General features: G+C 36.1%; 1 protein-coding gene across 2 annotated transcripts in view; it reads right to left on the bottom strand.

Moving 5' to 3' along the window:
* Positions 1 to 15,181, bottom strand: part of UBR1 (ubiquitin protein ligase E3 component n-recognin 1) — a 135,479-nt gene that overhangs the window by 45,097 nt on the left and 75,201 nt on the right. For both annotated transcript variants that reach the window (XR_009264190.1, XM_058737962.1), the window contains exons 21-28: positions 13,271 to 13,395; positions 10,700 to 10,752; positions 8,587 to 8,689; positions 7,662 to 7,710; positions 7,104 to 7,258; positions 3,887 to 3,986; positions 2,841 to 2,950; positions 231 to 317 (exon numbers count right to left, since the gene is read on the bottom strand). Coding sequence is in view for 1 of the 2 variants with exons in the window: in XM_058737962.1 (XP_058593945.1) it covers positions 231 to 317; positions 2,841 to 2,950; positions 3,887 to 3,986; positions 7,104 to 7,258; positions 7,662 to 7,710; positions 8,587 to 8,689; positions 10,700 to 10,752; positions 13,271 to 13,395 (782 nt within the window). In the remaining variant the exon portion in view is untranslated. The remainder of the gene's footprint in view (positions 1 to 230; positions 318 to 2,840; positions 2,951 to 3,886; positions 3,987 to 7,103; positions 7,259 to 7,661; positions 7,711 to 8,586; positions 8,690 to 10,699; positions 10,753 to 13,270; positions 13,396 to 15,181) is intronic.

Genomic DNA, 15,181 nt, shown 5'->3' with positions numbered 1-15,181 from the left:
GCTCCATGTACATCAATTTCCTCTGATTTTATAAAATACATATATTATACTGGACAACTATGTGTCAAGCAGCACTAATCCCTGTGGTACAGAAACACAATGAACAAAAGAAGATGGGACATCTCACAAACTTTACAACAAACAGCTTCCTTCTAATAAAAAAGCAGCAGTTACCTTAAACCGGTAAAGTTCAAAGACCAAGAACATCACCATTAATATAATGTTATTACCTCATCATTCTTAATAGATTCTGATCCTGATGTAGTTGCTACAATTAAACAAGATTTTTCTCTTAATCGCTTCACTGTGTCAAACATCTATGAAAAATAGATGAAATGTTAAAAAAAAAAAGATTTGGTTGGACTGATAAGAAACAGAAAAATTCACTAATTTGATTTTGTCATCACGTCACCAAACGTCTCTGACTTAAACTTTACATACACACAGTCATGCATATAGATAGTTATATAAGTAGTTTTAAGTATATAAAAAGTGACTCCTGACTGTGACAAACACCTGCCCTAGTTGATTAGCAATACAGCTAAGCAGGAGGCTGCAGGCAACAAAATTAGCTAATTCCATCTGTAGGTATTAGCATTTCTCTGCTTTTGCTAGGGAAAAAAATTTTTTTTAGATTATAAATTACTTATTTTAATGCAAAGGCATATAAAGATGAGAATACAAAATGGAAAATGAAATCCTCTCCCTGATCAAGTCCCTCTCCCCAAAATCAACTAAATTAAAGATTATTAGTATTTGTTTGCATGAAAAAATTATCAGAATACATATTTCTTTATATTTACACATATTCTCATCAAAAGCAATCCTACCATATACATTGTTTCCTATCTTCCATTTTCACTTAATCATTTATCTGTGAAGATGTTTCCATAATAGCTTGCATAGATTAGTCTCGTTGTTTTTAACAAAAAACAATGTTTCAGCAATAGGATGGTACATCCATCCACAAAATGTTTATATTTGAAGGAGTTTCAGTCTCATGTGTAAATACCTCCCACTAGGAACTTACAACACAACTTTATATTGAACATTTGAGGAAAATTCCTAATGATTTTAACAGTGGACACTTGTACTTCTGTATATTTTGACAATAAACTTTGGTATTCTACAAGAAAATCAATTTTCAGGAATAGATCTCTAATATATAACACTGTGTCTGCAAGACATACATGTTGAAATAAATGACAGTTCAATTTATTTTCTTAATAAAAGTTGGAAACTTATCTACTTTGTTTTGTTTTTGTATTTTAAAGTAATTATATTGGCAAATTTAACACAAATACTAAATTTCTTTGTGAATTCTGCTTCAAGAGAAACCTTAATAATAACATTACCTTATAGCCACAAATCTAATTATATCAAACATGTTTAATGACTTACTCTAAGGAATAAAAAAAGCCAACTTCTTGAAGTACAAATCAGTACAAAGATCTCCAATTGATATGAATATGGAAATTAATCAATCCATATTCTAGTTATCAAAACAATATCTATCTGATAACATCAGAATCTTTTAATAAGTCCAGTGAGGTTTCCATGTGGAGGATTCCCATTAAAGTAATATTTCCAGCTTCTCTCCCTACCCCTTCCTTACTCACTCCTCCCCAAAGGCACTGCCATCCACCCAACAGTTCAAGCTCCAAATGCAGGAGTCATTTTTGATTCCTTGATCTCCCTCATCCACCATATCTATCAGCAAGTTCTACAGATTCTACTACCAAATTACACCTGAATCAGTCCAGCTTCTCTCCATCTGCATCCGAGCCCTGGTCATGCTTATCTCTCACCAGGATTTCTGCAACAGTTTTCTAATAGTTTCCCTGCTTTTACTCTTATACCCTATAATCCACTTACCCCACAGCAGCCAGAGTGATCTTACAAAAGTACAGACAATACTATGTCACTTAAAATCCTTCAGTGCTTTCCCACTGTTCTCAAAAATAAAATCCACCTTTTTACCTTCACCTGGAAAGTTCTATATGATCTGGCCCCTGGCTGTCCCTCTGACCTTGTTGCCTACCTTTTTCTCCTTCTCTCATTGTGCTTCAGTCACACTGGCCTTCTTTCTGGCCTCCTTAGAGCTTTTGCAGTGCTGTTCCCTCTGTGTGGAATACTCTTCCAGATTTTTCTAAGACTGGCTCCATGTCATTCAGTTTCAATGTCACCTCCTAAGAAAGGCCTTTCTGGTTACCCATCTGAAGTTACCCTCTATTCATCTACTGAATTATCCTTTTCTTTCTTTCTTTCTTTTTTTTTTTCTGATTATCCTTTTCTTGTTTATTGCCTGTACCTGAACTAGTATATGCTCCACAACAGCAAGCACCTTATCTATCTTGTTCAGTGTCTAGAAATGACCATGGCACATAAAAGGCAATCAATAGATACCGACTAAATAATGATATAAATGAATAAATTTTAATTAATTAAAAAAAAATCCTTTCAGGGGCACCTAGATGGCTCAGTCGGTTGAGCGTCCGACTTCGGCTCAGGTCATGATCTCACAGTCTGTGAGTTCGAGCCCCGCATCGGGCTCTGTGCTGATGGCTCAGAGCCTGGAGCCTGCTTCCAATTCTGTGTCTCCCTCTCTCTCTGCCCCTTCCCTGCTCATGCTCTGTCTCTCTCTGTCTCAAAAATAAATAAGAACATTAAGAAAAAAAAAATTAAAAAAAAAATCCTTTCACTAAAATAGGAAAACATGTGAGTGACCACGAAATCAATAGTAAATGACTTTACAGTTAGAGAACAGTAGTTTAACATTACAGGCAAACAGAGGATTCTTAAATATATAAACCAAGATATGATTAGTTTATCAGGTTCACCTGGAGTATCCATGTTATCATGTCTTTCTGGCCTTCTAACTGGGGAATTCCTTTGAGTTTTTCCAAAAGCATCTGTATATTCTGAGCATTCATGGCTGAACTTCCCAATCCTTTTTTAAAACACAAAAGTTACAAATCATAAATGAGTATCTTCATAATTATGTATAAATTATAATTTATAGTTTAGCCAAAGTTCACAATCACTTCCTTAAATACATTAATTTTTCAATGGAAGAATCTGCAATGACATGAAGTACTCAGTACTAAATTGAAAAACTTGAATTACTTTAAAATTCTTAATACATTTTCCACTGGGGCTAAGTGAAAGCTACTTTTAAGGATCTGTGTCTCACCTTTCCTCCACTTGGTTCATTGTCTAATAAAAGTAGTTAATTAGAACCAAACCTCCCCAAAATATGAACGTGGGGGCTGTTTATGCCCATAAACTGAATACGTATATGATGTCTTCAAGGATCGAAAAAACTCAGTTTATAAATAGAAAGGGAGAAGCTTTTCTCCTTTTGGTCTCCTAATCAATGTCCCTGGAATGTGCTTTGATGAAAACTATCTTAATCTAATAAATATCTAAATAAAACTTAAAAATCTAATCTAAACCTATCCTGTTCTGCCAGGTAAAAAACAGTGCCAAACACACACATTATCATTCACTCAGATGTCTGCAATCAGTTTACATTCAGGAACATTAATAACTTCCATAGATGGGTAGTGTGAATGTTATGGTTGATGAAGCAGCAAATATTTGGTAATACTAGACAAAGAAGGCAAGTAAGAAACCATCAATATATTTATCTCCCATTCAAAGAAAGGGGGGGGGGGGGATCATGCAGTAAAAAGATACAGCAGAGAATTAAAAAAACACTTTTATTTTTGAAAACATTAGTTAAGAACTAAAGATGCTAGGAAACGTCTTAAACAATTTCAGAATTGTCTATGCTTTAATGAGTGGCAGATTAACACTCTGTAAGAGCTAAACTTTCACTTGGTAATTAGCTGAAACTATACTGAAAATTAATACTAAAACATACTTGAAGCCTTATGGTAAAAGTCAAATGTCACTTCTTCTTCAGGAGCTTTTTCAAGCTGTTGCTTTTCTTCTAGTAAACCCAATGCCAGAATATGAAATGCCTGAAAGAGGAATATGAAAAAAAAAACCTGTATTAAAAAAGGTTTTTTTAATGTTTATTTATTTTTGAGACAGAGCGTGAGCAAGCACAGGGGAGGGGCAGAGAGAGAGGGAGACACAGAATCTGAAGCAGGTTCCAGGCTCTGAACTGTCAGCACACAGCCCAACACAGGGCTCAAACTCATGGACTATGAGATCATGACCTGAGCCGAAGTTGGATGCTTAATCAACTGAGCCACCCAGGCACCAATGAAAAGTGGAAGAGGAAGAGGAAAGAGGAAACTATGATTCCTCAAGTAAATATATTTTAAATGAAGGTATAAAAATAAGCAATCTTATGCATAAAAATGGGCAAAGGTTATGAATGAGCAGCTCACAGAGAGAAATGATAAATACACATATGAAAAATAGTCAACCTCACTAAAATGAAAGAAATGTGAACTGAAATAAGACCACCCTGTTTTCCATCTTTTAAAGTGGCAAAAATTTTACAGTTAAGTAAAATACAGAGTTGGCTGAGATGCTGGGAAACAGATACTTTTCACCACACTGGTGATGGGAAAGTAAACTGATATACATTTTTGAAGGACAATTTGACGATATCTATCCAAAATATAAAGGTACAGACTTAGTATTAAGAATCAGTCTCAAGTATGCAAAGATATTTGTAAAAGGATGTACAAATTTCATTGTGATACAAAGACCTAAAAACAACCTAAGAATGTCTATAAATAGGAGACTGGTAAAATGCACTACTGATATCCAAACAATGGAATATGCATCTATCAAGAATAAGATAGGACCATGGGGCGCCTGGGTGGCTCAGTTGGTTGAGCGTCCGACTTCGGCTCAGGTCATGATCTCACAGTTCGTGGGTTCGAGCCCCGCATCAGGCTCTGTGCTGACAGCTTGGAGCCCGGAGCCTGCTTCGGATTCTGTGTCTCCCTCTTTCTCTGCCCCTCCCCCACTCACACTCTGTCTCTCTCTCCTTCAAAAATAAATAAACATTAGAAATAAATAAATAAATAAAAAAGAATAAGATAGGCCTATATTTGCTAATGTGGAATGATTTCCAGAAGATACAAACCTTTTAAGGTTTATTTATTTATTTTTAGAGACAGAGAGAGAGAGAGAGAGAGAGAGAGAGAGAGAGCATGCACATGAGCAGGGGAGGGACAGAGAAAGGGAGAGAGAGAGAATCCCAAGCAGATTGAACCGTGAGATCATGAGCTGAGCTGAAATCCAGAGTTTGACACTTAAACCAACTGAGCCACCCAGGCACCCCAGGAAGATGACAAACATGTAACAGTGTTTATCTTCTAGGCATGACCCTAGGAGGTAGGCAAAGATATTTTAATTTTTGATTTCAAAAATATCTCCATGGTTTGAAATTTTTTACTCATGTATTTACCACTGCTATAACAAAAACTGAGATACACATACAGGTATGACAGCATTTAGAGCCTCCATACCAACAACAGCCATGGAAGAAAGAAAATTAATTAAATTAAATTAGTTAAATTTTAAATTAAGTTAAATAAATATCCAGTTACAGCTACCAAAGGTGACATTATTAAGTAATTTATAATTGTATTAAGAAAAATAGCTGCTTCCACTTAATGAGCTAATTCTCATAAAAACTGTATGAACTAATTATACTTACACCACTTACCAACAGGGAAATTATTCTTTACTCCTAAATAAAAAGTGGTGTAACCAAATCTGTCTTCAAATCTCTATTATACTGCTCATAATTCAAGTGAAATAAGAAATATAGAAAATTATGATGCAAAAAAGATATGACAATTTACTATTAGCAGGCAGGATTTTTAAAAAAAACTTTTTTTTTTAAGTTTTTTTTTTTTTATTTTTGAGACACAGAGCATGAGCAGGGGAGGAGTAGAGAGAGACAGAGATACAGAATCCGAAGCAGGCTCCAGGCCCTGAGCTGTCAGCAAAGAGCCTGATGTGGGGCTGGAACCCACAAACTGCGAGATTGTGACCTGAGCCAAAGTCCAACGCTTAGCTGACTGAGTCACCCAGGGGTCCCCCTTCCCAATTTTTTTTGAGTTTACTCATTTATTTTGAAAGAGAGAGAAAGTATGGGTGGGGGAGAGGCAGAGAGAGAGAGAGGGAGGGAGAGAGAGGGAGAGGGGGAGAGGGGAGGAGAGAGAGAGAGAAAGAGAGAGGGAGAGAGAGGGAGGGAGAGAGAGAGAGAAGGAGAGAGAGAGAAAGGGAGAGAAAGGGAGAGAGAGGGAGAAAGAGGGAGGGAGAGGGAGAGAGAGAGGGAGAGAGAGGGAGAAACAGGGGGAGAGAGAGAGGGAGAGAGAGAGAGACAGGGAGAGACAGGGAGAAAGAGAGAGAGGGAGAGAGAGGGAGAGAGAGGGAGAAAGAGGGAGGGAGAGAGAGAGGGAGGGAGAGAGAGAGAGGGAGAGAGAGAGGGAGAGAGAGAGAGGGAGAAAGAGAGAGGGAGAAAGAGAGAGGGAGGGAGAGGAAGAGAGAGGGAGAAACGGGGAGAGAGAGGGAGAGAGAGAGAGGGAGAGACAGGGAGAAAGAGAAAGAGGGAGAGAGAGGGAGAAAGAGGGAGGGAGAGAGAGAGGGAGAGAGAGAGGGAGAGAGAGGGAGAAAGAAAGAGGGAGAGAGAGGGAGAAAGAGGCAGGGAGAGGGAGAAAGAGAGGGAGAGAGAGGGAGAAACGGGGGGAGAGAGAGAGAGAGGGAGAGAGAGAGGGAGAGAGAGAGGGAGAGAGAGAGTGAGGGAGAGAGAGGGAGGGAGGGAGAGAGAATCCCAAGCAGGCTCCACAATGTCAGCATGGAGCCCAACGAGGGGCTTGAACTCACGTACTGTAAGGTCATGACCTGAGTGGAAGTAGGATGCTTAACCAACTGAGCCACCCAGATGCCCCCCACTTTTTTTGTAATATAAATGGTCCCCAAGAGTAAGGATACTAAAAAACATGACAATGTGTGTCACTAAGAAAGTCTGTGCCACATCTAAACTCTTTTTAATGACCCCCTAGGACTAAAGTTAAAAAGACCAAAAATACTCTCCCTGGATCCTCAAGCACTCTATTAAGTAGAGACAATATTCGAAGTAGAGAAAATATTTCAGGTATACATACCATCTGAAGCATCCCTTCAGTCCACAAGTTAGAATCTGTGTCAACTGCCCGCTCAAATATGGTCCTGAGAATGTACATCATGATATCACAATTGAGAAGGTTAACCACTTTGCTGAAAGCAGGGCAGAATTCAGGAGGTGGTGGTGGTGGTAATGCTAAAGTGAGTGGGAGATGGATGGCAGAAGAGACAAACAAGTACATTTTTATTTGGGTTATCCTACATGCTAAATTGCGTATATCAAAATCATGGATTACATGCAAAACAACACATGATTTTTGTTACTTTTAAAGCACTGAATGCATCAATGTCAAGGGAAATATAAGTCACTATATCAGTCACCCAAAGTAAACTCCATTTGCTATAAATTTAAAAATTGTATCACCACTGATATAAGCCATATCTTAATATGAGGACAAGAAATAAAGGGGTCTATGCACTTTCATTAGTTGCCCACTCTTAAAAACAACAAAAACAAAAGTGAAAAACACTATATACTAGGCTGATACAAAACCACAGAAAATAGTCAAAATGAGTCAAATCAGAATCTCACTTTTTACCTTCATCTTTGTTTTCTTGTTTTCTCCTTTTCTTCTGCATATGTTCTGCCTATGTGTATATATATAAAAAAAAAAAAGTCTATCTTTAAATATACTGCTTGGCAAGCATGAAACAAATGGAATACTTTGAAGCAGGCAGGAAAGATCCAGGAGCCTACCAAAATATCTTATATACTGATGTATTAAAAATGTTACCTGGTGCCAGAAATAAAATGACTGTCCTAGGAAAAGCCACTGCAAAACAGATGAGTAACATCCCTTCTCAAGATTTTAGTTCCCATTCTTTCAGTCAACAATATTCATCTCGTGCCTATTATATTCAGGGCATTGTACTGCGGCCTGGAAATTATTCATTTTGTAAGGACGAGTTCAGACATCACCGTAAGTGATCAAACTTAACATCACCCTTAATGGGACAAATACACATCATGTGCCTGATTTGATACAACGTATTATCTATATAATATTTTACCCCAAAACATTTAATTTGAATCTAATCATGAGAATACAATCAGATACATTCGGAATGTGGGATATTCTAAAAGACCACTAGCCTATACTCTACGTGGCAATGGCATATTATAAAATGGTAATATTATGAGAGACAAAAAAGGCAAAAACATCATCCTAAATTAAAGGAGATTACAGAAACATGACACCAAATAAAGTGCATGATCCTTGACTGAATCCTCCTCCCCATGAGACCGGGATAAAGGATATTTTTGGTAAATCAGAAAAATTTAAATACTGCCTGTATACTAGGTAACATTACTGATTCAATTTTAATTTCTTGGGTGAGATAATGGCCTCTATTAATGAGAACCAGTATAAAACTATAGAAAAAAAAAAAACAGGAAATTTCCTGCAGAGTTAGAAAGCATAAAGCATTTTAGGCTTATTTACTGAAGAGGATATCCTTTCCTACCTTGCTATGTTGCGTTTTGGAATAATGATAAAAGTACATATTGAAGTCTTTCAATGATTCATCTCTCAGTTCATAAACTCCATGGCCTGATACACCTGGTTTCCTAAACGGACAGAAAATACAGAGATGAACTGCAGGGTTTCTACAGTATACAATACTGACAAAATAAGAACCTAAACAGTAATTAAAACTCAAACTCTAGAAGAAATAATCATATCTCAATCAGCTTGCTTAAACTGAAATGAGAAATTTCATTCCAATAGTAAAACTAAAAACCTATATGGCAAGCTCAAAGTCCTGATAACAGCTCAGTTGTGTTTCATAATTAAGAAATTTAAACAAATTTGAGCAAGTTTATTTGATATTTTACAGACCTGATCTCTGACTTATTTCGCTTAGCCTTATACTCTCTAGCTCCATCTATACTGTTGCAAATGTCAAGATTTCATTCTTTCTTAGGACTGAATCATGTTCCAGTGTATAATATATACCATGTCTTCTTCATCCATTCATCTGTCTATGGACACTTGGACTGCTTCCATAATTTGTCTACTGTAAATAATGCTGCAAGAAACATAGAGGTGCACGTATCCATTTGAATTAGTGTTTTTGTACTTTTTGGCAAATACCCAGTGTGCAATTACTGATTGTAGGGTAGTTCTACTTTTAACCTTTTGAGGAACCTCCATACTGTTTACACAGTGGCTGTACCAGTTTGCATTGCTACCAACAGTGCAAGAGGGTTCCTTTTTCTCCATAACCTCACCAACACTTGCTGTTTCATCTATTTTTTATGTTGGTCATTCTGACCATACTGTTTTGATTACTATAGCTTTGTAGTATATCTTGAAATCAGGAATTAGGACACCTTCAGCTTTGTTTTTCTTTCTCAAGATTGCTCTGGGTATTTGGGGTCTTTTGTGGTTCCATACAACTTTTAGTATTATTTGTTCTAGTTTTGTGGAAAATGCTGTTGGTATTTTGACAGGGATTGCATTGAATCTATAGATTGCTTTGAATTTTTTTTTTTTTCAACGTTTTTTATTTATTTTTGGGACAGAGACAGAGCATGAACGGGGGAGGGGCAGAGAGAGAGGGAGACACAGAATCGGAAACAGGCTCCAGGCTCCGAGCCATCAGCCCAGAGCCTGACGCGGGGCTCGAACTCACGGACCGCGAGATCGTGACCTGGCTGAAGTCGGACGCTTAACCGACTGCGCCACCCAGGCGCCCCTAGATTGCTTTGGATAATATGGAGATTTTAATAATATTAACTCTTTTAATCCATGAGCATGGAATATTTATTTGTTCATCTTCTATTTCTTCCATCAATCAAAAACTTAACTATTAATAGCCCACTACTGGCTAGGAACCTTGCTAATAGCATAAAAAGTCAATACACGTTTTGTATGTTAAATGTATCATACACTGTATTCTCACAAAAAGTAAGCTAGCAAAAAGAAAATGTTAAGAAAATCATAAATGAGAAACTACATTAACAGTACTATACTGTACAAACTTCACGTGTAAGTGGACTCATGCTATTTGAACATGTTGAAGGGCCAAGTGTACTTACTATTTAAGTCACTTAATATCATGAATCAGTATTTCTCATATACTTTCCAAAAATACTCATTTTTTAAAATTAATTAATTTTAATATAATTTATTGTCAAACTGGCTAACAAACAGTGTGTGAAGTGGGCTCTTGGTTTTTGGGATAGATTCCCATGGTTCATCGCTTACAGACAACACCCAGTACTCATCCTAACAAGTGCCCTGCTCAATGCCCATCACCCATTTCCCCTCTCCCCCACCCCAACCCACCCTCAGTTTGTTCTCTGTATTTAAGAGTCTCTTATTGTTTGCCTCCCTTCCCCCATGGTCTTCTACTAAGTTTCTTAACATCCACATATGCAAAAATACTCATTTTTTTCAACAAACACATTACTCAGTGCTTAACTGTGTGCCCCTCATTTTCACCCTTTTTCATCTGTACTCCATTCTTGCTCTTAGGAGTTCAGGCAAGGACTTCAGAGCTTCTGCAAATATCCAATGTACAATAGCAAAGATTGGTCTACTTCCCAAAATAAGCATAAATATTAAGTACTTACTTAAATGTGGCCACTTTGTTTATGACATTCTCTAATCCAGTTTCATTATTTTCCTGTTGAAACAATATTTTTGTCATTTTTACCTTCATGCAATGACTTTTCCTTCTCTTACTGTGAACTGCAATACACTTCAACAGCATTCCTGAAGTACTTTGTAAACAATAAAAAAAGATCAACTTCCAGTATAAAAAAATTGGGTCTGAAACCAATTGTTTTGAGGAACCAATTTCTTAACAGAAATAAGATCTATAAATAAACTACTTAAGGAAGAAATTTTATCTAAATTTGCCCTCATATACATTTATGTATATAAACACACAAACACACACCCAACAGTTCAAAGAAAAAGAGCTCAGGGTGCCTGGCTGGCTCAGTCAGTGAAGCATGTGACTCTTGATCTACGGGTTGTGAATTCGAGCCCCAGGCTAGGTGTGGACACTACTTAAAAAAAAAAAGAAAAAGAGTTTTCCTTATTTATTATGTTCATCACCCACATCATTTAAGGACATGCCCATGCTGTACCAATACCTAAAACCAAGGTTATAAAATAAATGGAATCTACAGCCAAACACATGTAGATGTCCAAATGTAGTCTGGCTTCTGCATTATAATAATTTTCTGATTGGCCAGGACTTTTCCTTGATCGAGGAGTTTTTTTTTTTAATGAAGTCATTTAAAATCAGGATAAAAACATAGGTGAGATACTAAAGTAACCACATAATAGTTTTGCAAAAATTGAGGCATTTAACCTCCTTTTAAAATAACGCACATAGTAGGGGGACTAGGTGGCTCCGCCACTTAAGCGTCTGACTCTTGATTCTGGCTCAGGTCATGATCCAATTTGTGAGTTCAGGCCCCGCGTCTGGCTCTGTGCTGACACTGCAGAGCCTGCTTGGGATTCTCTCTCTCTCTCTGCCCCTCCTCCTGCTTGTGCTCCCTCTTTCTCTCTCTCAAAATAAATAAAATAAAATAAAATAATGCACTTGGGATAAGCAATGAAGTTAGGGTATGCCTTAAAGCATTCTTCTTGCAAAGTATGATATGTATATCACTAGTGGTGTATGAAATTATTTTATGTTATACAGTTATATATTTTTAAAATTGTGAATAGTTACTCACTTATTTTAATACATATTAGAAAAAAAATCCAGAAACTAAACCTATTTCACTGATAGTATTGCTTAGAAAGATGCCAAGAAAAATGTAAATTAATCTTAAAATGTATTAATAATTATAAAATGGGTAGATGGATATGTAGAAATTATGAAGGTGATATGCCAAATGAGTCTGAGAATCAATTAACAATAAAACTGGAAAAAGGGGTACCTAAGTGGCTCAGTCAGTTAAACATCCACTTTAGCTCAGGGCATGATCTCGCAGTTTGTGAGTTCGAGCCCCGCATCAGGCTCGACAGCTCAGAGCTTCGAACCTGCTTCAGATTCTGTGTCTCCCTCTCTCTCTCTGCCCCTCCCTTGCTTATACTCTCTCAAAAATAAACATTAAAAAAATTTAAAAACAAACAATAAAACTGGAAAAAGATACAAATATTTTTTTAGGAAAAATGACCAACAGTCAAAATTTATCTCTATTCTATTTCTCTGGAAAACCTTGATAGATAAGTCCAATTCTCTTTTAAGAATCATTGTTCTAATTCATAATTAAATCCCAGAAGAAAAAATATGAGACCCATAATCTTTTTTATTTTTTTATTATCATTTTTTTAACATTTATTTTTGAGACAGAGAGAGACAGAGCATGAACAGGGGAGGGTCAGAGAGAGGGAGACACAGAATCTGAAACAGGCTCCAGGCTCTGAGCTGTCAGCACAGAACCCGATGCGGGGCTTGAACTCATGGACCGTGAGATCATGACCTGAGCCGAAACCGGACGCCCAACCGACTGAGCCACCCAGGCGCCCCGAGACCCATAACCTTTAGGACTATTACTTCAATTGTCAGCAAATACAAAAACTTAAATATCACCTGTGGCCATGGGACTGCACTCTGCAGACCTCCAGTCAGAGGCAACAGAGATACTAATGCAGGCTCACTGTGGGATAGAGGGGAAGACATCAAGCCTGGATGGGATTACCCAGCAGTCTAGAATGCTTCTATCTAACCTTCCTTTCTTCCTACTTTCACCTGGAATCAATTTTGCCTCACAGTCTGATGGCTCCCAAGCTTTTCCAAGCTTCCTCACCATTTTCTCTCATACGTACTGTTCCTAATAAATTCTTAAATGTTTTGTCTTAGACATCTGCTTCTCAGAAGATCCAGACTAATATAACTCAAATAGTCTCAGTATTTCAAGGAGGCCCCTTTTCTCTGGAGAATTTTTATTTTGAGGTAAGCAAAAGCCAAGAAGTTTCTTGCTCTAAGATGTTTTCCAAATAGCCATAATATTTCGAAAATGTTTCCTAATGCCCAGAAGTCCAGAATTATTAAAGTTTATACCACTAAAGAATGAATAGTTGTAGATCTGCAAAATTCATTAAATAAATTTTCCTAAAACTTCAAAGTAGTTTTGTTTCCAATTCCAAAAAAAGAAAAACAACAACAATGCTGGACTTACATTCTCAGGTAAATTTTTGGCAATGGCGCTATGTGGCATGGGTTCAATACAAAGCAAGTGAATAATTTCTCTCATTGTGACCTCTTCTTTGGTTACATTTCCCACGCCAGGTACATAACGCTCACCTAATACAAACAATGAAAAGAAAAGTAAAACAATCAATTGTTTTCTACTTAAATCTCTTCTACCATGAACACTTAATACACAGAATACTGCATTAAGTCTATGAGAGAGGGACCAGAAATTATTTGGACATATTCCTAAATCTGAACAAAAGTCTATTTGCTAAAAGACAGAGGAAGAAAAATGAAGAGATCCAAAGAACACAGGCCTTCTCTTAACCTATACACACACACACACACACACACACACACACACACACACAGAAGTATATGTACACATACTCACACATTATAAACAAGGCCCCTCAATTAAATTAGCATGTGTTTCTAATACTAGAAAAAAGGCTGATGGCATTGAAAGACTACTGGCCATCAGTGAACAATAGCTTTTCTTTCAAGATCTTCCTTGATTTTGTTTATACTTGTTATTTAAGACAGAATAAGGTGAAAACCCACAAACAAGATACTTAAATATGTTGTTATGGATTAAATGACAAAACAGTAATATGTATCAGGAATGACTGGTGTTGCTAAAATGCCCACATGACCATGTTTCCATTTTTCATCTCAATAAACTGCCAAACAGAGAGAGAAAATAGCTAAATTAACTATGGGAACTGGTGTTGAAAGCATCTAATTCCCATTGTCTTAAGAAGGCCTATGGTATCTGGCCTTATGTCACCACTGATTTGTAATATACAAACTCTTATGATATCTATATCAAAGTTATTACAAAGGCAGGAAACTTCTGCCTAAGAGATTTGATAAATTCTATAAATTAGCCAAAGAATGACTTTTGTGAAATGAATTCATTTCAAATAGATCATCCCTCTTAACATTTGTAAAGCACTTTATAACTTTCAATTTTTTCCCCCTAAAACAGTATTCTCTAGAAATTTAGTGCTATAAGAAAGCTCAGAGATCACATAGATTACCTTCAAATTTTACAAATCATGAATCTAAGACCCCAAAAATGTAAATGGCATGCTTCTGATAGTTAATATATTATAGATAATTCCTAAAAATCAATAATACAATATGTATTATAGACTATTATATAGTTAATATATAGTATTACATAGTTAACACTATATATTAACACATATATATTAATGATAATATATATTATATATAATGATAGTATATATAAATAATAATATAACATATATTATATTAATGATTATACATATTAAATGATAATATATATAAATGATAATATATATCTCATTAATATATATTAATGATAATGAAAGTAATGAAGTTACTGTACTCAGGAATATAGCAGGTATTAACAAAAAATCAAATCACATAGGAGGAAAAACCCAATAAATTTAGATAAACACAGTAATAGCAATAATAAAACAGTAAAAATATAAAACAGCAAAAATATAGTACTAGAAATTCTTCACACACTATTCCAAGAACAAACATAAAAATTCTCAAGTTTTTATAATTTAATAAAGTATATCATCAATTTAAAAATCTTTTACACATTTACAACTCACTTTGCAATGGCAATGAAGTTCACCACACTTTCTGCTGAGACAAGCAGCCAGTCAGTAACTAACTCTCTGAAAACAAGTAAAATGAACCCATGTTTTCAGATTTAGCCAGGGGTAGAATCCTCACTAAGAACTAACAATAAAAAGCATGTTTGCTGCCATAAAGTAAGAAACAATAGCCAGAATGAGAAGTCAAGAAATTTTACTTAGCTCGTAAAATCAACAAAGTCTATAATACAGAACATTAAAAAAAAAAAAAAAACCAAAAAAGTATGGCCAATATTTAC

The sequence above is a fragment of the Neofelis nebulosa genome, chromosome 7 (assembly GCF_028018385.1).
Source record: "Neofelis nebulosa isolate mNeoNeb1 chromosome 7, mNeoNeb1.pri, whole genome shotgun sequence".
Taxonomy (NCBI): domain Eukaryota; kingdom Metazoa; phylum Chordata; class Mammalia; order Carnivora; family Felidae; genus Neofelis; species Neofelis nebulosa.
The sequence above is the reverse complement of the archived record's forward strand: the minus strand, read 5'-3'. Positions and strand labels throughout refer to the sequence as shown.